This window comes from Lycium ferocissimum, chromosome 10, assembly GCF_029784015.1.
Source record: "Lycium ferocissimum isolate CSIRO_LF1 chromosome 10, AGI_CSIRO_Lferr_CH_V1, whole genome shotgun sequence".
NCBI lineage: Eukaryota > Viridiplantae > Streptophyta > Magnoliopsida > Solanales > Solanaceae > Lycium > Lycium ferocissimum.
Window position 1 is genome coordinate 26796618 of NC_081351.1, and position 22310 is coordinate 26818927.

General features: G+C 35.5%; 3 protein-coding genes across 3 annotated transcripts; 2 read left to right on the forward strand and 1 right to left on the reverse strand.

The window, feature by feature from the left end:
* The first annotated feature begins 459 nt into the window (after positions 1 to 459).
* On the forward strand, positions 460 to 3364 carry LOC132033085 (uncharacterized). Its single transcript, XM_059422948.1, has 4 exons — positions 460 to 658; positions 766 to 851; positions 2193 to 2450; positions 3021 to 3364. Exons 1-4 carry the CDS (start codon positions 535 to 537, stop codon positions 3183 to 3185), a joined length of 633 nt encoding a protein of 210 aa, XP_059278931.1. The 5' UTR covers positions 460 to 534; the 3' UTR covers positions 3186 to 3364.
* A 1846-nt stretch (positions 3365 to 5210) lies between these two features.
* Positions 5211 to 6941, forward strand: LOC132033087 (plastocyanin A'/A''). The gene has a single exon (XM_059422950.1). It carries the CDS (start codon positions 6283 to 6285, stop codon positions 6790 to 6792), a length of 510 nt encoding a protein of 169 aa, XP_059278933.1. The 5' UTR covers positions 5211 to 6282; the 3' UTR covers positions 6793 to 6941.
* A 302-nt stretch (positions 6942 to 7243) lies between these two features.
* LOC132033086 (phospholipase D delta-like) lies at positions 7244 to 16646 on the reverse strand. The gene is made up of 10 exons (XM_059422949.1): positions 15892 to 16646; positions 15041 to 15438; positions 12642 to 12758; positions 11866 to 12060; positions 11073 to 11423; positions 10797 to 10944; positions 9695 to 9843; positions 9030 to 9191; positions 8134 to 8334; positions 7244 to 7817 (listed from the first exon to the last, which is right to left on the reverse strand). The coding sequence occupies exons 1-10, from the start codon at positions 16394 to 16396 to the stop codon at positions 7524 to 7526; spliced, it is 2520 nt and encodes an 839-aa protein (XP_059278932.1). The 5' UTR covers positions 16397 to 16646; the 3' UTR covers positions 7244 to 7523.
* Positions 16647 to 22310: the final 5664 nt, after the last annotated feature.

Here is a 22310-nt window from a genome sequence, read left to right on the forward strand (position 1 = left end):
GAAGGGGTATAATTAAATCCAAAATATAACGAAGGGTATATTTGACCTTTTTTCGATATTGCAGGAGTATATCCGGCCCTTTTTTGTAAAACGAAGGGAGTATGAAATGTTGATTGGATGGGGCAAAAAAGCATTTTATGTAATTTAAAAAAAATAACTTGTAGGCGAACATATTTTTTTTGGATTTTTATGACAGAAAGTTTCAATTGACGCCAATTAATTTTTTTTTTACTTATTTTTAAGACAAACGCATGAAATTTACTAACCAAACACTAAAAAAAATTTATAAGCAACTTATAAGCCAATCCAAACGGGCTCTATATCATTTTTTAGCACAAAGGAATATATATATTTTAATTAATGAGGAGACGTGAGAGGTCTATGCAATTTCTTTGAAAATAGATATTCTTAACTAAAGTCGGCAAGCCAAGAGAATATATTCAGCAGCCAGATAATGTTTTCTTGTTTCATCTTCGTTATTACAACATACAAAACAGCAAACACAAAGTCAATAAAATAAAAATCTGAAAAGCCATGGAAACTCTGACCTCTTCTGCGACAACTACAATCGTATCTTCATCCCCTTCTCTCTCCATTTTCTCTCCTAAATCCAATCATCTTTCTCGTAAATTTGTCAAGTTTTCCTTTTCACGCAAAAGTATATACTTGTTTCTCAATCCTTTTTTTTTTCTTCTTTGAAACTTATGATCATTTATTGCTTCTAACACAAATTTTATTTTGTTTTGTTTCTATTGATTCCTTCAGATAATGGAAATGAGCCCGATCTTCAGTCTGATGCTAATGATTGCACCAGCATCGTTCCCATTTTCAACAATCCTACTCTCTCCAAGGTACTTTTTTTAAATTTATTTATCATACTTAAAATTGATTTCTTTCTTTGATTTGATAGGGTGATTTTGAGGTTTTGATTTGATGTTTTTTGATTCATTTTTGATTTAATTGTTTGGGTTTTGACGAATTTGGGGTACTGACTGGTAACTTGACTTAATTAAGGTATTTTTGATTGATCATACATAAAATTGATATCTTTCTTTGATTTGGTTGTTGGGTTTTCACAAAATTATGGTGATAATTGAGGTTTTGATTTGTGGGTCTACTTATCTAGAGGTATTTTTTGATTCATCAACCTCAAAGTTCCTTTAATTTTTTTGATTTAATTGTTGGGTTTACTGGTGGGTCTACTTATTTAAGGTAATTTTTGATTGATCATGCTTAAAAGTTGAAATCTTTTTATCATTTGATTGTTGGGTTGCCACAAAGATACTATATATAATTTTGGGGTTGTGATTAGTGGGTTTAAGGGTAGTTTTTATTCGTCACCCTCGAAGTTCCTTTCGTTCTTTGATTTAATAGTTGGGTTTCGACGAAGTTGTGGTGATTTTTGGAATTCCAATTGGTGGGATGTGCTGGATCTTTTTGAATCATCATCCTCAAGATAGATTTCTTTCTTTGTCTAAATTCAGCGGTGGATTTAGGATTTTTTTCACTAGGGGATTCAAAATACAATCAAACCTCTCTATAACAACATCACTAGGTCCTAGATTTTTTGGCTGATACACACCTATAACAACAGTGGCATTTAAATAATATTTCGTTGTTATAGGCAAAAAAGATAAAATCTAATGTTTCATTTTTATTTGTCAAATTTTAAGCTTAATCACACTTTGTATAACGAAAGAATATGATATTCTTTGTCATAAATAGTGTATTAAAGGATCAAATATTTGGTCAAAATCTCTATACTTATTATTGGTAATCATAAATATTCTAATTTTATGAAGATGGTTAATTATTATTTACCCAAAAAAAAGAAGATTGCTGTTATATGGGGGTAATTTTACAAAGAGCGTACTGTTAAAAAGTTGGTTGTTGCTGTTATACGTAAAATGCTGTTATAAAGAAGTAAAATATAACATGAAAATCGGTTTCGAAAAAACTTGGCTATTATAGAAAGATGCTGTTATATGCGGATGTTGTTATAGAGAGGTCTGACTTAAGAAGCAAACATACGAAAAAGTCCAGGGGATTTAACATCTACTATAAAAAGATTGACCTTATATATAGTGTAATTTTTTGTCGAAGAAGTCCATGTGTTGAAATTGTTGGTTTTTAGTGACATTGTGGTGAATTTGGGGTTCTGATCAGTGGGTATTTCTGGGACTTTTTACCAGGATGCAGCTATGGGTTTGGTCCTTAGTGCAGCTAATGTAAGAGGTTGGACTACTGGCTCAGGCATGGAGGGCCCACCTGTGCCTGCTGGTTCGGAATCTGAATCCAATACAGACCAGATTTCCACCTTCCCTTGGTCTCTCTTTACTAAATCTCCACGAAGGCGTATGCGTGTGGCCTTTACTTGCAACGTTTGTGGCCAACGCACTACTCGTGCCATCAATCCCCATGCTTATACTGATGGCACTGTTTTTGTCCAGGTACTTTACTTACAAGCACATTACAAGTTACATCTATTGATGAAAGAATACATTAGTGACCCTTTCTTATAGCTTATAATTTTATAATGGAATCGAAATATAAAAGAGGAGTCTTACTCATCTTTCTTGAAAAATCGAAGAGAAGCCCCTTTGTTAGAGCTAAGAAAGAACCTTTTAGAAAAAAAAAAGAAAGAGGACTGGAATCTATACATTGATTCTGACACTTTTTTGAACCGTATGCATCAAAGGGGTTACAATTTTACCCTAATCAACCGACTTTATTGTGAAAGATTACTTTTTTTATTCCAAGAGATTGATAGCGAGATTTTGAATCAACTTATTGGTCTTATGGTATATTTTAGTATTGAGGATGAGACCGAAGATCTCTATTTGTTTATAACTTTCCTGGGGTCTACTTATGATATTATGCAATTTATCAACTAGATGTCCATACATATGCATGGGATTAGCTGCTACAATGGGATCTTTTTCCTGGTCGGAGTACAAAACGTCTAGCATTCCCTCACGCTTGGCGTATAAACTAATTTATTTGGTTTATTGTTTTGGCAGTGTTGTGGATGCAATATATTTCACAAGCTTGTGGATAATTTGAACCTGTTTCATGAGATGAAATGCTACGTGAGCACAGACTTCAATCCATATCCGGACAATGATATTGGCTTCAAGTATTTTGATATGGATGATGACAACGACGACGTCTTTCCCCTTTTGTAAGGTCTGGTAGAAGGATGTGTAAAGATTAGGGTGTTATACATTCCCTTGCTTCTATTAGGAAATTTCTCTCTTCATGAGTTGTAAATAACAAGTATACCCTGTTTATATGTGTGTGTTAATAATTGAATCTGTACAAATTGAAATATGCACATCTATGTCTTGTCTTTCTTTCTCTTGAATCGTTTGATTTCTATTGTGGGATTTCTTTGGATGAGCAAAGCAAAGCGTTTTCGTATTTACTGTACTATCATACCCGAGTTTATGATTATTTTTCATCTGGGTGTGATATGCCTGTTGTGATCTTGAGAAATCGAGTAGTAACTTGGTTGGAATTTAAAGCAGCTCAGATTCAAGGGCGGTCAATCTTTCGAACTGGAATTTGTAGTTTCTCTTTTGACACTCCTTAGCTCAATAAAAGACGGAGCATGAATGGTGACGCAGGGATGCAAGCCAGTTGGTTATATTAGGGAATCTTTTGGATAAGTTACTTATCCAGAGTGGAACCTTGCTTGATATTGGTTTTGATTGAAGGAAGTGTGTTACTGGCTACTCATTTGAAGGTTAGTGGCTTTTCCTACTTACCCCTCTTGGCTGCCTTAGCGAAATGCTGTTATGAGAGCATATAATATAACATAACTTGAAAGTCGGTTCCAAAGAACACTTTGGCTGTTATAGTGAGATGTTATAGAGGATGGTTATAGAGATATCTTACTGTATTTCATCTTATGTTGGAGAGTAGAGTAGAGAGAATATGCCATTCTCATCTCTGCCTCTCATTGTGGCCATAGGATTCTGCAACAGCGAAATTCCATTAGGTGGCCGTTGCCTCTGTCTATGTTATGATTTGATCTGTGTCATTGCCTCTAGTTTCTCCTCCTACTCTGTTCTTCAGAACCTATGAAACTTGGACTAGAGCCTTCCCCATTTGTCATCGCTACTATTTTCTTGTTGAAGGCTTGTCAAATTAGGAGATTAAACAAGTACCCTCTAGTAGGAATCTTCACTCCTATATACATTATTCAGATGACTCGAGTTTCGTTAACTACAGTAGACTATCTTTTTGGGCTATGTCCCTTAAGATGAGTCTGCAGAAATCTGATTAGATCATGTTGTGCTTTTATATGTATATGTATGTGTGTGTGTGGGGGGTAACTCTGTCATCAAGGTTCAGCATATGGTAGAATTCACCTAGCCCTTTTTTTTTTTAATTAAAAAAAAAAAAAATCTTTGATGGCACCTTGATTTGCTTCACTAGATGGCTATGTAGCTGTAGACCAATTCACTGAATGTTACTGACTGAGAATTGAGTGTGTTACCTAGGCATCTACATGTAAAGCACGGGAAAATAATATCTTCAAGTATAGCCTAGCGATTAGTGAAATGAGCAAAAACCTTGGAAATCAGGATTCAAATTCCAGCAGAGATAAAAATGTTAGGTGATGTTGTTACTTCTAATTTCTATCTAAGTCTTGGTAGGTAGAATTATCCAATACTTGTTTTGGTAGGAGGTAGCAATACTTATTCGTTGAACTTGTCAAGATATCCACAAGCTGACCTTAACACCACCATTAGCAAAAAGAGTAGAATATCACAAAATATCATTGTTTAAACTTCTGTTTCAGGTTTAACTCATAGTTGGAAAGTTCAAGATAGTGCAAGATCTCCATCAGCTTGAATGTATTCACTTAGTGGTTTCATTTTCTGTTGTTCTTTGTACATACTTAAGTATGAAAACCCCCACTTAAGATAACTTTTAGAAATCACAGCAGAATAACAATGCAAAATATTTTGAATTGGAGTTGTAAAGCACAACTAGATGGCAGAGGCCGTTGGGACTTGTACCAAAAAGCTGCTTAGTACAGTTGCAGTACAACAGGAGTAAGGGTAGTACGTTAAGAGTACCTTTTTCAAGTACCTAACAAGAAGCATAAATATGAGTTCAAAGGAAAATGTTTGCTAATGTCTGTAGCATATTCTGTCCTCAGTCAATTTAGAAATGGGTATGGAGCATCAGATTGTGGAAACATTACAGGTGAGTCCTCCCTTCATGTAAAGATCCCAATATTACATAATGTAGTTTACTTGCGTTGTGAAGGAATTTTAAACTACAGATTACCTAAAAGATTATTTAATATAGTTAATAGAATTAGCAATCAGGGAAAATGCAAGTAACGTGCTATATTCGATAAATTTACACTTTGTAGTGTAAATATTTTCACTTGCCAGTGTATATAAGTTATAGGAAGTAGCACTTATTTTATGTCATTTGGCTCGGAAAAGTCTTTCTGTTTGCGGTTCTTCTTACTGTCTTAGTATTATGCAAAGGAGTTCTACGTAAGAAAAATCGAGAATGAAGTTTCTATCTAGCATTGCCTCCTCCTCAGCTAGTTTTCTTAAAATAATTTATGTACGAGGTATACGTATTTCGAAATATCTTCCCGTTTGGGAGTTTTGGTTATTTAATCGTGTCTCATTTTGCACCACACAATAACCGATAATGATGCCTGTCATTTGTTTGGGAAAAGAAAAAAAAAGATTGGGAAGATCAATGAAAATAAGAAATAAATCACTATTTTGAGTATTTTCCATTAACATAATAAAACTTTAAAACTTTTTTAAGCTATAGGTATATAGTTCGAGTCGAAGACGTAAATGTGTCTAAGCTTATCATAAATTACATGTCTGCATCTCTCATTGCGATATCATTTTCAACAAATTGTGAACTTGATTGTGGACTTTTAGATAATGCAAAATCTACGGCTTGAAATTTCTATGTTCAATCTTCTACAAGTTCATAAATTTCGTGATTCAACATAACTCTTAACCCTCCAATTTCCACCTTAGATAAAATATCCACGTCATAGGATATAATCCATATCAACCAATAGCATTCACTCACATCAGATAACTGTCCATCCTCTCATCACATAAACCTCCACAAGTACACACCACTCATCTGAGAATCAACCTCTTCCTTCAATACTCTATCCACAACTTCACATATTAAAACCCCATCAACCCCCTCTCACATTTTCTTGATTCCATAATTTCAACTAGATAATCAATAACAAAAGCATCAGCCTCATATCTATTAACAATGGCCACTGTCACCTCTTCTGCTGTTGCTATCTCATCTTTCACTGGCCTCAAGGCTGGTGCTTCCTCAGCTTCCAGAGTTAGCACCGCCTCCGCCAAGGTGGCCGCTACTCCGGCCTCCAGATTGGCCGTGAAGGCGTCTTTGAAAGACGTCGGTGCTGTCGTTGTCGCCACCGCCGCTAGCGCAATGCTTGCTAGCAATGCCATGGCTCTTGAAGTGTTGCTTGGTAGCGATGATGGTGGTCTTGCTTTTGTTCCCGGAAGCTTTGAAGTTGCCGCAGGTGAGAAAATTACGTTCAAGAACAATGCCGGGTTCCCCCACAACGTTGTCTTTGATGAAGATGAAATCCCAGCTGGTGTGGATGTAAGATTGATTTCCATGCCTGAAGAGGAGTATCTGAATGGACCAGGAGAGACTTACAGTGTCACTTTGAGTGAGAAAGGAACCTACAAATTCTACTGTGCACCTCACCAGGGAGCTGGAATGGTTGGCCAAGTAACGGTTAACTAATTTCTCACCTCTGTATCATGTAAAAGTTTCTTTGAATTCCCATCAGTTTCAACATTTTCGTATAAGTATTGCCCTTTTCTTTATGAGGTAATGAAATATTTATGGATGTAATGTCATTTTGTGATTAATAACAACTTTTTTGGACTGTATTGTTGCTTTTGTACTATCAAAAAGTTCAACCTTTCCCCTGATGGTAAACAGCATACAGTCTATGTTGCTCAAGACTCTTCAAAAATGTCGCTGGATTCTTCAAAAGTAGTGCAATTTTGGATGATCCAACACGAGTGCGGCAACATATTTAAAGAGTCCGGGCAACATAGCATACATTACCTTCTCCCACCTTGTATGAACTTTTCCGTATTCACAGTTTGTGATATAAACAGGAAATGTATTCTCAGCAAAAAATATCATTCTCTCACTGTAGAAATATATAGAACAGCCAGAAATCAGATAACAGCAAATGGCCGAAAATCTTCACTCTGCATCTCTTGAAATTATATCATCTTTTAAGTTACTATGCATTTGGAGAGATTCTAGAGATCATCATGAACAAGATAATTATTACATTTATAAATACAAAAGAATGGTACAACAATTAATGTACACTATGCAGAACTCCGACAGCAACCAAGATAGTACAGTTCCTGCTCATTGCATCGGAGTTGTGATAATTATCCTCAATGTTTCTCTAAGAAATTGGTTTAACTGATGGCACTACAAAACTGGAAGAGTTATGTGGTCAAAGCATCAGGCAAATTGGTTCGAGCCCCTAGTATTTTACCACCAACATCAGGAAAATGTTCATGACCAGGTAAGGAACTTACTTTCCCGTCAGTACCTACTTGGACTGGATACTTGAGAAGATGACCTTGTAAAGGTTTGAAATCATCAGCAGTAAATCTATTCCAATTATCTTCAGCAACCTTATTCACATGCTTTACGCAGTCCAAACTTTCTGGCTTTGTGAAGATATCGTCTAACTTACCCATGTGCTCTGCCCACAGAGACATTCTATAACCATATACCTGCAGCCAAAGATGGATCCAGAATTCAAACTTGATGCTTTCAATCTTTAGGTTATTAACATTGAATTCATTGGACTTAAAATTATAGGTTCAGCAGGTAATATTTTCTGCAATGTTACTGATTTTTCACATCTATATCTATGTTCCCTGTCGAAAATACTGAGTTCAGTTGAACCATCAATAGAAGCTCTATCCGCCTCTGCATGCAGCTGTAGTTGTTAATATCAATCAGATATGTCATGGATAACAAATAATTTACTTCTATTGTACTAGTTGCCTTATTTGGGATAGGAGACTCAGGGAGATGAAAACTCACCTGGCCATGTGGATGATTTTTCTTCTTAGCCCAAGTGTGATGAGGTTGATATGCACCCATAGCTATCTCCGTGTCTCTTGAACCAGCCATAGATCTTTGGTTAATATTGGCAGATCCTAAAATGACATACTCATCATCCACTATCATCCCCTTGGCATGTACATAAATCATAAACCGTCCAAATTTCTGTGAAGCTGAGATCTGATGGCAGTGCATGGCAAAATTACTCTCATCATTATGTGCACTTACAAGACTATCTATGACGAAATAATAACTAGGATTTCAAAAGATTCATACAACCATATCTGAATCTTTCTATTTTTTTTTTTGGGGGTAAGTCACACCAAGTTGGTGTACTTTTAGAATTATATTTTACTTATAAAAGAAAAAAAAAAAAAGATTCAGACACTACTACGCTACTCTAATAGCTCTTTGGAAAATATTTGACAGCACATATTACTAGTCAAATGTTGTTAAAAATATTCTTTTGGTTTATAATGTAGCACAGCAGACTTGATGGATAATGAAAGAACATGTGAAAGAAGTTGACCAGCCAATGTCATGACATGACCAATTTGCAGTAGAAGTAGATCTAGTTTCATTCACAAGTTAGAATACATTTATTTCTTTTAATCCAGAAAACTAGCATAGATAGTTAGATACTTGTGGGTACAGAGTATACAAAGTGACAAACATGTTTCTAACTTTTACTTAAAGATTGTCTCAATGATAAAAATTTCAGAGACAAGCACATATAGTTGGAGAAGCAGCCGAACTTGTGGAAAATATTAGGTATATTGAACTACAAATAACTCCAGGAGCATCAGGTAGATTTTAAAACTATTTAGTGAAAGTCTAACATAACAAGCAGACGTAATGAGAATAAAGATTTCTACCAAATCGCCGTTTGAAGCATGGTTAGACTTCGATTCTCCATGTAATTCTTCTCGATTACCCAGACAATAGAAGTTTAGATAGTCAGAAAGATGTACATCCTTGAGTTCAGAAGACTTTAGCTCTTGAGCAATGATTCCATACATCATTTTCATGGTTTGCCTCTGCAAGAGAAACACAATAATGAGAATAACAGCAAAGGAGATAGTCTCGTAGGAACTAAGAACAATATTTGATAAGCATATCACCCCATTGCTGGTATAGAACTACTACGACAAACTCAACATATTAAACGGAGTAAAACTGAAGTGTAAGAACTGTAATGGAATTGTCAGTAGCCTTTAGCTAAAAGAGGACTCTTTTTTTGGAAATGGAAAGTATTGTTGATGTAAAAAAACAGCACTAATAAAGTGTCGACTGTCGATTACATCCAAAAGAGGAGAGAAAACAGAAAAAACAAGTAAAAGAGGAGGAGCACCAAACTAAAAGAGGACTTCTACAGGCATATAAAAACTCAAAATATTCAGTTGTCCACCAAACTAAAGAGATCATCACGCTTGGCTCACTTATCCCAATATATCACATTCTTATTTTATTGATTAAAGAAACTCAATCAATCAAATCACACACATGATGCTAACATTTAAAAAATTGTATGCGGCAGAACCTGCCAATATAGAATTTCTTGCACTGAGGCAGAAGTGGGTACTCCCTCTGGCCACATCGGAATGACAACATAAACAGCAAATCGCTCTTTATCCCGAATCTTGCTGGCTATTTTTAATGCAAGCTCCATGGGAATTAAATTATCAGCACCTAAAGATATAAGTAAACTGTTATCAGGAAGAAAAAAAAAAAAAAAAGATGGAGCCAAAAAAGTTGCACGCAAAACAAAGTTACCGCTGTTTAGTGGTGTATTCTAGGAGACCAAACAGCCTTATTAAGGTATGACTCCTTGAGTTAAGATGATTCATGTCCATGGGCATTATTGGGTGAAAAACCAGTAGGCATGCAATGATGAATTTCAAAAGTATGTCTTTAACACTTTCTTTTTCCAAATTGGGGGTAGGGAAAGGGGAAATGGGAGAGGATTACAAAGGTGAATCGAACCTCACCAACAAAGGCGATAGTTGATGTGAAAAACCAACGAAATTTACCAAGCATTTCCCCTCTTTAACACTTTGTTTCTTAAATGAAGGGAAAAGAAAGGAAGGTCGATTGACATTGTTCTCTTCAAACAAAAAGGGTTATCTACATAGTACTTCGTAAGTGTAAGGGAAAATACAAGAAATAGTCTCGACTAATCCTCCAGTACCTCACCAGCACAGACCAACTAACTCTATCCACCAATGCTTAAAAAATGGGAAGAAATCATGTATCTTTTTTGCCTCCAGTGGATTTGAACCAAGAGGGTAATTTAACTATTTATCATCACCATGACAATATTTCTTTCCAAAAGAAGGTATCACAACTTTTGAAAAAGAAAGGTTCCATGGCCTACAGTTTTACTTTACCCCGTCATTTATTCATAATTAAACAAGGTAAATAGCCCTTCCAATCCACCTGATTCACCTTCCACTTAACCCTCTTCTTTAACCTAACAAAACATAAAATGATAGAAAGCTGCATTAGTCAGAAACATTGATTTTGTGTTATATCTCAAGGCAGTTATCGTTCTCACTTCCCTCTGACAATCCAAAAGCACAGAAGAAGATAAATGATGCTAGGTAAGACTAGGAACAACAATTTTCCTAGTGACGAGAATAAACCTGCTTCTTTGTATGAAGGCCAAGCATATGATGACCCAAGGAAATATTGATTTTCAATATAGATAAAATGCTGTGCCTGTCTTATTGCTTGAATATATGCCATCTGGATGCTTCTATCGATCACCAAATTTTTTGCACAGACGAGGTTCTGTAATGACAAATGTCAAGGACCTTTCATTAAGAAACTTAAACAAATTCAAAACCAAAGTTATAGAAAGCTGGCATGAGAATACAACTTTGAGTATGGACGTCAAAAGAAGCTACAAGAGTATGCACCTGCGATTCAGCCAACAAAACATCTTTTGGAAATCCTTTCAAAGACCCTGAATCAATAGATCGAAAGACCTGTACATGCCAGTTCTCAGGATCTTCTTCCTTGGAAACCCACAAAGATTCATCATCATTTGGAACAGAAGAGGAAGGACTAATAATCCAAGAAATTCTTTCTATTTTAATCAAAGCATCGTCATGCCAATGAGATATCTTTTTTAAACGTCTTCCAAACTCTGACCATTTTGTGGCTTTTCTCCACCGCTGCTCAAAGTTTGTGAGTACATCATATGCAGCAGGTCCTTCAATCTTGCAATGCAAGTCATGCCATGGCTGTCTAGGTCCCTTGGTTCCTGCCTATTGATAAGACAAAATTATATCTCTGCCAGGAAAAGCCCAAAACAATAACGTACCCAGTGAAATCCCACAATGTGGGGTCTGGGAGGGTACAGTGTACGCAGACCTTACCCCTACAATGTAGAGAGGCTGTTTTCGAAAGACCCTCGGCGAAAAGCCCAAAACAATAGTCAGAAAAAAAAAAAACTTGTGACCATGTTAATACATGAGGATCGGATAGAGCCGAATCAACATTAGGTCAGATAACAAGCGTATCATTATATTTATAGACTTGTACGAGAGAAAGATAACTGAAAAACTAAAATATCAACTGCTTAAAGAAAATAGATTTTTTTAATTGCCTATATGTTATAGCTTGGAAGGTCGAGATTGCTAAAAGAATGTTTGTTCAGGTGTATTATATTTCCCATCACAGAGGTACATCACCAATAAACATACTCACGCTAAATGTTGGATTATGAAAATCATCCTTGAAGACTGTGTCAAGATCACAGAATAATCTATGCTCAGGTGTATCATAACGCCCGTCACAGAGGTCTAGACCGCCAATGAAAGCTGTAATCTTTCGATAATTGCCACTGGCTTGTGAGTCCACAATTACACACTTCTGATGGTGCGTATAAAGAGTTCCAACCACCTGAATATCATATAAACAGAAATGTAACACATCTGGATGGTTTAAATGCAAAGAAACTTGTAAAGTTCGTCAGATCTTTGGAGGGAGCGATCTTATGCAAGCTCAAAGATAGGTGATTATATGTCTAAAAGGTGAGGCAGTACACCTGTTGCATAGGACACAAGTATTTTCACAGCAATAACATACAACACATACACAAGCACATCTTAGAAACTTACATATCCTTACCGGGAAAATTTCTCATACACAAAGCATACACAAGAACATCTTAAGTTTTTTCGACATAGAGAAGCTAATAGTTGTCCGCTCCCGTGTAGGTCTCACATCTCCTATCTCAGATAAGGAATTAAATTTTTCTTATTGTAGGTCCTAACTATGATAATTAAAATGGCAAAGAGCTACCATGGACGAAGAGGCAGCAGATTGCTACAAGGACCAATAATTTTGGGTTTCAGGTTTGCACAACCACTAAACTGTAAGGCTTGAAAATTGTCCCTTGAACTTAAAAAGCCAGAAAACATCCATAATCAGACTAGCATTTACTCAAGGAGAAACAAATATTGGTATGGTATGAAGCATGCCTGTTGCTTGAAAATGCTTAGCTTACTGCTTGCATAACGAGGTGCCAGCACACAATTGACGGATGAGTGTTTGAAAAACTTCCGAGTTTCTTCATCATGAGTTTGCATCACTCCATCCTGCACAATACAGTGCTTACTGAATCAGAAGTACAGTATCAAAAGACCATCAAGTACATGAAATTGCTAAAAGAATAATATATGTAATTAAGTTATTAAGCAAAGCAGGGCAACGTAGATGTGCAGGGGTAAGCCACATGAAAGGCTACAGAGTCCACAGTCTGAGATTCAGTTATGGAGGCCCCATTCAGTTCGCATAGATCATTTGTCTAAGTATATATTCCCGAGAGAGTTTTAAATTTTTTTTGGAAACAAGCGCCAGTAATATTCTAGCTATAAAGGATTCTACCTTTACAATCCACTAATTGCCATGATCAAAGTTTTACCAGGCGACCACCTAACAAACTTCAAACACAATTTAACTGATATGCTAGGACTGCAAATAGAAACAGGAAAGCTCAATAAAATGGTTATTGGGGTCTCTTATAGAATAGGCTATGGGGATAGACTGAAGAAGAGTTTCAAATGAGCACAAGGGAGGTGTCCAGTAATACCATCAACTTTTAAATTTTTATGAGGGTAACAAGTGTCCTGCGTAGCACAATTCTTGTTAAAGGCAAGTATGAAGCCAAGCATCTATAAAGTGGGGTACTTCTTCATGAACTGACATTACACAAGCAGATAATAAGCAAAAAAGAGCTCTTGATCTTGGAAGTAGGATATCTTCACTAAATGAGGTTTTCTCCAGATTGTTCCAGCTTGATGGATGTTCCACCAAAACCGTTGGTATTATACCCAATGGACCCGAAAAGAGATGAGTGATAAAAAGAGACATGTCCACAGGCAGACCACCACAACCTCTCAGAAGTAGTTAGTGATATTTTTTCTCTCATATGACACTTATCCAATTACATAAGAAGTACCGGGTCACAGAAGTTTCTGTTATCCTTTTGTCATTGTCGGCAGTAGATATTGTGCACTGTGGGATACATTCCAAGCACAAAAGTTAGTTCTTTTTGGACATTCAAGCCCCAAATTGCCTTCTATGATTTGGTACTATACTTGTAACTAGCATCATTGCAAAAAGAGTTGGGGGAAAGGCTAGCTTGTAGGACTTTTTGGTGTTTTCATGCAGTTACCCTTCACAAAAATGCGCCGGCTGCTGTTATATTTCTTAGTTGACAAATTATTGTTGTTAATTATTTAAGCCACAAGGACCATCATCTGGATAATTATTGTTGTTAATTATCTAGCTAGTGACTTGGTTTATCTTCCTGTGGCAATCCTCATAAGCCTCTAGATATTTGAACTATATCAGAGTTCTTTTAGCAATTTCCAAAATGGGAAATCATGGTATTTCCCTATTTCCCATTTTTCTGGTTGGTTAAAAAAATTAAGATAAAGTTATGGGCCTGTTCTGCAGAGTCCTAAACCCAGCGTATTGATCAGCTGGAATGAAAGAATTCATTATTCATCCATCTATTATGCCTAGTAAAGAACCAGCATTTTTACTTCCGATTTTAGGAGAGGAAAGATAGAGCCTAGAAAAACACTTCCCAAAATGAAAAAGATCCAAAAAGGGAAAGGGGGTGAGAGAGAATTCTATCACTGTACAATCTACAGGATCCCAACAAACATGTAAAGTTCCAAAAGAGAAAGCATATTAAAGTAGATTATTATAAAGTTTCTCACCAACTAGTCTAATAGTACTATATAATACCAAGGTGTAGAATCTTCCAAGCAAAATTGAAAATCATTCAAATCCATAGGATATCCAGAAAGAAGCAAATATCACAGAATATCATCACCATAAGATCTAGCTAGTAACTTGGTTTATCTTCCTGTGGCAATCTTCATAAGCCTCTAGATCTTGAACTATATCACAGTTCTTTTAGCAACTTCCAAAATGGGAAATCCTGGTATTTCCCTATTTCCCATTTTTCTGGTTGGTTAAAAGAACAAAGATAAAGTTATGGGCCTCCTCTGCAGAGGCCTAAACCCAAAATATTATCAGCTGAAAGAATTCATTTTTTCATCCATCTATGATACCAAGAAAAGAACCAGCATATTTACTTTCCATGTAAGGAGAGGAAAGATACAGCCTAGAATAACAGTCCATAAAGGAAAAAAGATCTAAAAAGGGAAAGGGGGTAAGAGAGAATTCTACTATCATTGTACAATCTACAGGACCCCAACAAACATGTAAAGTTCCAAAAGGAAAAGCATATTAAAGTAGATCATCATAAAGTACCTCACCAACTAGTCTAATAGTACTATATAATTGAAAATCAATCAAATGCATAGTATATCCAGAAAGGAGCAAATATCACACAGTATAATACCGTTTGAATGAAGAACTTGCTGTGAGAAGTCTTATCATCCCAAACCAACAACAACACCCTCACACCTTCCTCCGACTTATACTTAAGCAACTCGCCAAGTGTCAAATCCCCGCCACTCGGCACCGGCTTACTTGGCTCCCTAACCAACTTCACCTTGTGAAAAATTGACCACCCTACTACGTACACCAAATGATGTGCCTCCAATATAGCATGGCATATATCTTCCCAACACTTACTATGCTCAAATATCTTGTCATCATCCAATTTAATCTCCGGCAACATTCCATCCGGCACGTGCGCGTCCTGATATAATGTAACCGATCCTCCGTGCCTCACCGGAAAATAACTCGCTCGCAGACCGTAATCTCCTGATACGCCTCCATTATACGCCGGATTACCTGTTGGAAGGAAAAAATAATTCAAAGTTGCAGTAAACCAAAAATAGTTAGAGTATGATATTTCAATTCATGTCTAGTTATAATTTATAGTCAAAATAGATTTCATACTAAGCTCCCATTTGGCCATAAATTTTCAAGTTGAAACTTGAAACTTTGAGTTTTTGAAGTTGTGATTGGACATGCATTTTACTTGGAATTTTTTTAGAAGTTTTGTTAGTGGAAGTGAAATTTCTCTCAAAAACTGGTTTGAGCAATATTTTAAAGATAATTTTTCAAATCTGATCAAATTTGATGGCCAAATAGATATTTGTAAGATAAATTTCAAAATCTGATCCAATATCTATTGCCAAACGCTAGCTTATAAATAGGGATGCTGACAGCTATTTTCATAATCAGAATTATTGTGGAGACTGCAGAGAACATTACTATGAATAGAATATTTCCGTTCATTACCAGTACAACAGATGAATTTCATTTGCAACCGAATAGCACAATCAGGTTTCGGTGGTTTCCCATAAGGTCCAATTATAGGAAACCAATCATCAATATCCTCACCAGACTTAATCTTACTCGCCGGAACCTTCGCAACACCAATATAATCCGCACCAAAAACATCATTATCCTTAACCTGAAACTCTACAACCGAAACAGGATGAGCTAACGGTATTTTAAAATGTTCATTCCAAACAGGATCCTGACAGTTTGATATCACGCGCGTACGCGCCACCGTTGCACCAGTTAAACAAACAGTAACGTAAGGATCACTTGTAATTATTTTCCGATGATGTCCTTTACGGCGACGGCGAGTAAACGGTTTCCGACAAACATCTAATGCTGTAAAACAACGACGTAAACGTTCGGTTACTAAATCCATGTTAGGTAAACATCGAGCTTCTAGAATCTTCAAATCAAGGTCTCCATGTAGATATACCACATTTTCACAATTCTCATCCGCCATTAATAAAAATTAACGAGATTTGAACAGAAGAAAATGAATCTTATGTGTTTTTTTCACCTCGTAAAAAAGACATCAAGGGCTAAAAAATCATTTGTGCCAAAATGAACACACAAAAAAGGATCGTTGAATCAATGTGTTTGTGCGGTGTGAAATGTTGAGGGTGAATTGGAAACCGCCTGGCTATGGTGTAACCGCCGTAGCCACGGTGGTGGGAAAAGTAGAAACGTGGTGGTTGGTTAGGGAAAACAGAAAAATCAGTTAATTAAGACATTGTCAGAGAAAACTGGAGCGCACGTTGGGTGAGTTGGAGTTTGAAAGTGTTGCAATAAAATAGTGTTAGACGTGGCGATTTTCCGTGTTCAATGCGATGTTTGGTCAAATTGGCCCCAAATTCTTATTTTTGTTTCTAGACGATTAGAATGAATCAATCCCAAAAATGTCTTTAGTGGATTCGCGAAAAGATTCTCAAAAGTTTGCCGTTATGCGTATTTCTTTTTGTTGTTCTTTTGCATAATAATCCAAACAAATGTTGGCGCTATTTAGCCACTGCCCATACCAAAACAAAGGGAAAAGGGTCAAATTTGCCCCTCTAAAAGGATCAAATTTACCTTCTATTATGTTATCGGTGTAAAAATATTCCCGCAGTAATTCAAATATTTCCTCGTGTAGGGTCATTCAAAGCGGACATTTAATCCCCATGTCGTATTGGCGTATTGATAGATTGGCGATAACGCTACGCCATACCCTCCTCAACGTCAAACTCATCAGATATTGCTCCACTTGTTCTTCCGCCCATGTGATTTTCTTCCCCTCCACCACAAAGTATACTTACGTGGATAGAACACAAGCAATTTTCCTTCCCTCCATTTGTCCTTCCACACGAGCAATTTTTGAGACAAATTAAAGTTTATCCTAAAATTTGTCTTGAAACGAATGAGTGTCACAGTATAAGTGTATCTGAATTATTATTAGTTTTCAATTTCAAAATGTTTTAAAATAGGTTTTCATATAATTTACTCACGAATTATTACTTAAATTCTCTTTACACACCTTAGTTTCACAAACTTTAAAATATTACTTAGACTATTAAGTTTGTATTGTTATTTCATATTTTACGTTAATACAGTTCTATAAATAATCAAATACAATATATTTTCTACATGAAGGGGCTAAAAGTATATGTTTTAATAACTAAAATTTAATATATTAAGTGATATATTGTAAGGATCAAAAACAAAATTCAGCAATAACTTAGGGACCAAAATGCTATTATGACTATCCCTTAAAATATCATTGCACAAGTTGGGGTTTCTTTGACTCTCTCTAGTCCCAACAAAACGGCAACTACTTTGTTTTTTCTATTTTTCCAATTCCAAGAAAACTTGTGTTTGAATGTTGCGCACAAACACTTAAGTGGTCAATCGGCAAATTGTCGTTACTTAATTTGCAAATTAAGCAAGCTACCCTCGCAAGTCACGACCGACCTAAACAAGGCGTCCAATACTTGTTATGTTGCTTTCTTTTTATTTTACGGTTATATTTGTTTAACCTTTTTTTTTTTTTTTTTTTGCTGTGATAGTTTATATATATGGGGATTTTAGCATATATTTATTGTTATTCATTCATAACTTCGTAACTCGTCGTGGATTGTACTTAATCTTTAACTCAACATACTAAAAGGATGCTCCTCAGCTAAAAAGAAAACCAAAAAAAAAAAAAAAGAAATTTACTTTGTCCAAAATACAAAGATTTAATTTTATGTTAATGTCCGATGGGTTTAGCCTTTTACAAGTCACGTGAGTGTCACATGGGTTTAGATCAAGTACCTTTTTAAACGTTCTATTAGAACTAAAAGTGTCCCACTATAGCATAGTTAAGGATTAAATATGCTTCGCTATATTTGGGGATCAAATAACCTACTCCCATAGATCGATCAAATATGCTCAGAGTAATATTTGAGGGACCAAAATGAAACTACTCGCATAGATAAGGGACAATTTTAACCTAAAACTCTACTCACTGATCTAAGCACATTTTTCAGAAGAGCGCGTGTCAAAAAGTAAACCAATCCCTAGAACTACTACTAAAAAGACCTTCAAATTTTGAAATAGCACGATCTAATTTAAAAATTGAGAAATGATTTTCAACGATACTAAATTTGACCACAATGACCTAAATAAGGATAGTACAATAAATTCACACGGGTATTTAGGTCAAATTTAATAATTTATGCTTAGTCAATGTCATGTCCACTCTTTCCTCCCAAAATTCATTTTAATTTAAAGTTTGCTTGAAATCTCTTTCATCAATTCAATTTTAGGTTTTTTCCCCAAATACACCGAGAACCTCAAAAGATGCACAAATACATTTGTCTCTTAATTACTATTTATTATTGAAAAGAAAAACTTTTAGAATATTTTCATACATGGATTACTTATAATACTTAAAATTAATGATTAAAATTATAATTTTAATAATGACATACGTTAGTCACTTTTTCCTCAAAATTTTTTGTAAAATGAGAAATTTCAAGAGTTTAAGTTATAAGTTGAATTCTTTGAGATGAAACTTTATTGTTCTTTCAACACCAATGCATAAGCGAATTCAAAAATTGACGGTCACGGGTGCACCAAAACATTTAGAGTAAACGTGTCACTGGTCTAAAAATGATAATAACATGTATATTCAGACGGTTTGCTATTGGTACAATTATTATAATAATTTTTTGTTTATAAATTTGCAAACAACAAACCGAAGATTGTTGAATTTACAAAAAATTCTCTCCCGTTTTTTCTTCTTCAAAGAATAGAAGAACAAGAGAGAGAAAAGCATTACGGGAAAAAGTCAAAAAAATAATGTAAATGAATAAAAATAAAAATAAAAATAAAAGTTTTAAGGAGTGAGAGGGTGGAATAGGCTGATACGTGAAAGTTAAATTAAATTAGCTTTCAAAGAAGTTAAATTTTGAATCATGCTAGAAGAGAGATGTTTTACAAAATTTTAAGGTGTTGGAGATCCCTCACCTTTGACGTGAGTTTGCCTTTGCGTTAACTACCCTTAACTTATTTTTCTTGATTTAATATTTTGTCAATTAATAGTTATCTAATTTTCTAATACTTGCTAAGAGTTGATTTATATTTTTAAAGAAAAATAACTTTGCATATATAACAATAACAAAATAACAAGAAACTTACTCTTTACTATTTTTTGTTTTCATTCTATATTTTTCAAATTAAAAAATGTAACTCTACTTAATTGATGCATTATCTAGATCAAATACTTAATTTAAAATAAATTAAAATTTTCACATAAAATGATGACTCTTTTTTTTATGTTTTCTCCTCTATTTCTTCTCAAAATTCTGAGTTGTTAATCTTATTGCAAAACTTTAAGCTTTGGTGAGTGATGGACTTACCACCATTTGAAGCGAGAGAGGAAAAATAATCATCTAATTCGATCATCTCATGCTTAACTAGCTGAATTACATCTTTAAATTTAGTTTTCGAGACATGTTCAAGTATTTTTGTAAATATATCAAATTAAGTTTTTGTTTTGATATAAGTATTCAATAAATTTTAATTCAAATATAATGGAAGTATTGTTGCGCGGTTGGGAAATAATCCTTCTCCATAAAAATTCTCTGATAAAGTTTTTAAACAGAACTTTGATAGGCGAAATGTGATTTTGACCAGAGCTATATATTAAGTTCTGCCGAATTCATAGTTAAACTCTAGCTCCGCCTTTTCTAAGAGAATATTTGTCACGACCCAACTAGGGTCATGACGGGTACCTAGGGCTAACCACCGAGCACCACTCATTCTATTACTCATCCTACTCGTTCTGCGATCATTCGTTAATCTCATGCTTATAATCATAGAAGAACCATTTTCACTTGAAACATATTTACCTTTATATACATAAGCCCTTCGGCTATCGAAATAATATATATACAATGAGGAAATCGTGAGACCAATACTACCCACACATACGCATCTACGAGCCTCGCATTGTGAGTACTAGACATATGGATGGGACAGGACCCCGTCGTGCCCAAGACATATATATGCAAAACAGAATCAGGGGCACCTACGGAACAATGGAGTGCTCTCAAGCCTGCTAATAGCTCCTACGAATCTGGATCACCTCCCGGTCTACCTGTGGGCATGAACACAGCGTCCAAAGAGAAAAGATGTCAGTACGAGCATTATACTGAGTATGTAAGGCATAAACAATAACAATACATCAATGAAATAGGCGAATATCAAATGAAGAATAATCTGTAACTGTCTGTCAGTTTTAATAGAAATAATTCATAAACATCATCATCATATCATGTATGCATATATATATGTATAAGCTGCATGACCATATAGGTACGGTGTGATTATCATTAGCCCACATCCAGGCCTCTCGCGTCCGGGGTAACCATCTCATGCCGCCCACTAGTGGTGTTTGCCCATGCTATCCAGACATGGTGTATACGCTGCCCACCTTAGCGGTGTCTGCCCGGCCATGTAGGCGCGGTGTAATATCATCATCATGTACTCATAATGATGCATGCATAGAAACTCAAAGATGACTATACTTTATCAGGGTGACATAAGGTCGTGAAACCCCGATTCCGTTATGGAGCATTCATAAGCATTCTGCCTCACCTTTAAAGAATTAGCACGTAAGGTGAGTGTATACAATAAACAACATCAATGGATCATAGTTAGAATCATTCGCTTTAGGATCTTTAGACTTAACTCATCATCATCACTATCATGCCCATGACATATCTCGTTTCTCTATCTCATATGAAGCTCTTTATAATCATAGACTCATAATTGCCGCAATGTAGGAAAGTTATGGGAAAATAGGAGAATTCATGCCATGGGAGTCATGCCTTAGAAGGAAGGGACTAGCCTTACATACCTTTTCGTTTAGCTATTCTATTGCTTGATCGTTCTCCTTCAATGCTCACTTTTCTACCTTCAAGAGAGTTCGTATTAACATTAGCTAATCGATCACATGAACATGCTCAACTAAGGCTAGAGAAAATTTAAAGCATTTCCTTTGTTTATGCAACTTTCCCCATATCATATATCAACTCCCAAACGTCTATAATACATTCACAATATAATAACCAACAATCTTCATTCATCTACATTATCCACATTTCACAATTTCACTTCAATTCATCCATAATCATGGTCATAGTACACTAGTACGTTTTCTCACATATAATGTTTATCCCATGTTCTTAATATCATTTATAGCATAATCATAATCACAACATAGCAAGAATCATGATTCATTCTAAGCTACCACTCAAAGATGTCACTATTCTCATATTTATGGCCCATTTTCTATCTCCTTCTACAATCCAAGTCTTTCAACCTCTCAATACCTTAAACAACATGGAATGATCATAAAACTCACCTTAGATAGTGTGGGAATGAGCCTTGAGTGGAAATACTTCACTTGGGCCAAAACCCTAGTTCACTTCCAATGAGATTTCTTGCTTTAGATGAACCTTAATGAGTTTCTTACACTTGGTTCTCTTGGTTTGATGAAGTTAATCTTTGATTAGTCTTGATTTAGTGTTGATGAAATATGTAGAACATCTAGTAGCCTTGAGAGAGATTGAAAATAATGAAGTGGGAACATCACTTTATACTTGGACTTAATTCAGCTCGTCGGGACTTTCACGGACACTTATACGGTCCGTATAAGTGACCGTACTTCACCATCGGAGAGAAACAACATTTCTCAAGGTGTTATACGGACAGCATAATGTTATACGGACCGTATAAGTCGGTCGTATAACCCCATTTTCCTTGAAATGATTTCCGTCGTTTCGTTTGATCTCCAATCCTTATGGAACCTTCTTGATACTTGTTTAACACTTCATTGACAATCTAAGGGACAT

What these genes read in the sequence shown, in the direction of transcription:
- LOC132033085 (XM_059422948.1), top strand. Translation starts at nt 535, where the DNA reads ATGGAAACTCTGACCTCTTCTGCGACAACTACAATCGTATCTTCATCC. An exon ending in ACAATCCTACTCTCTCCAAG is followed by an intron (nt 852 to 2,192) that starts GTACTTTTTTTA and finishes ACTTTTTACCAG; the next exon opens with GATGCAGCTATGGGTTTGGT. An exon ending in ATGGCACTGTTTTTGTCCAG is followed by an intron (nt 2,451 to 3,020) that starts GTACTTTACTTA and finishes TTGTTTTGGCAG; the next exon opens with TGTTGTGGATGCAATATATT.
- LOC132033086 (XM_059422949.1), bottom strand. Translation starts at nt 16,396, where the DNA reads ATGGCGGATGAGAATTGTGAAAATGTGGTATATCTACATGGAGACCTT. An exon ending in GCAAGTTCTTCATTCAAACG is followed by an intron (nt 12,759 to 15,040) that starts GTATTATACTGT and finishes TGTATTGTGCAG; the next exon opens with GATGGAGTGATGCAAACTCA. An exon ending in AAGAAATTCTATATTGGCAG is followed by an intron (nt 9,192 to 9,694) that starts GTTCTGCCGCAT and finishes TTTCTCTTGCAG; the next exon opens with AGGCAAACCATGAAAATGAT.
- LOC132033087 (XM_059422950.1), top strand. Translation starts at nt 6,283, where the DNA reads ATGGCCACTGTCACCTCTTCTGCTGTTGCTATCTCATCTTTCACTGGC.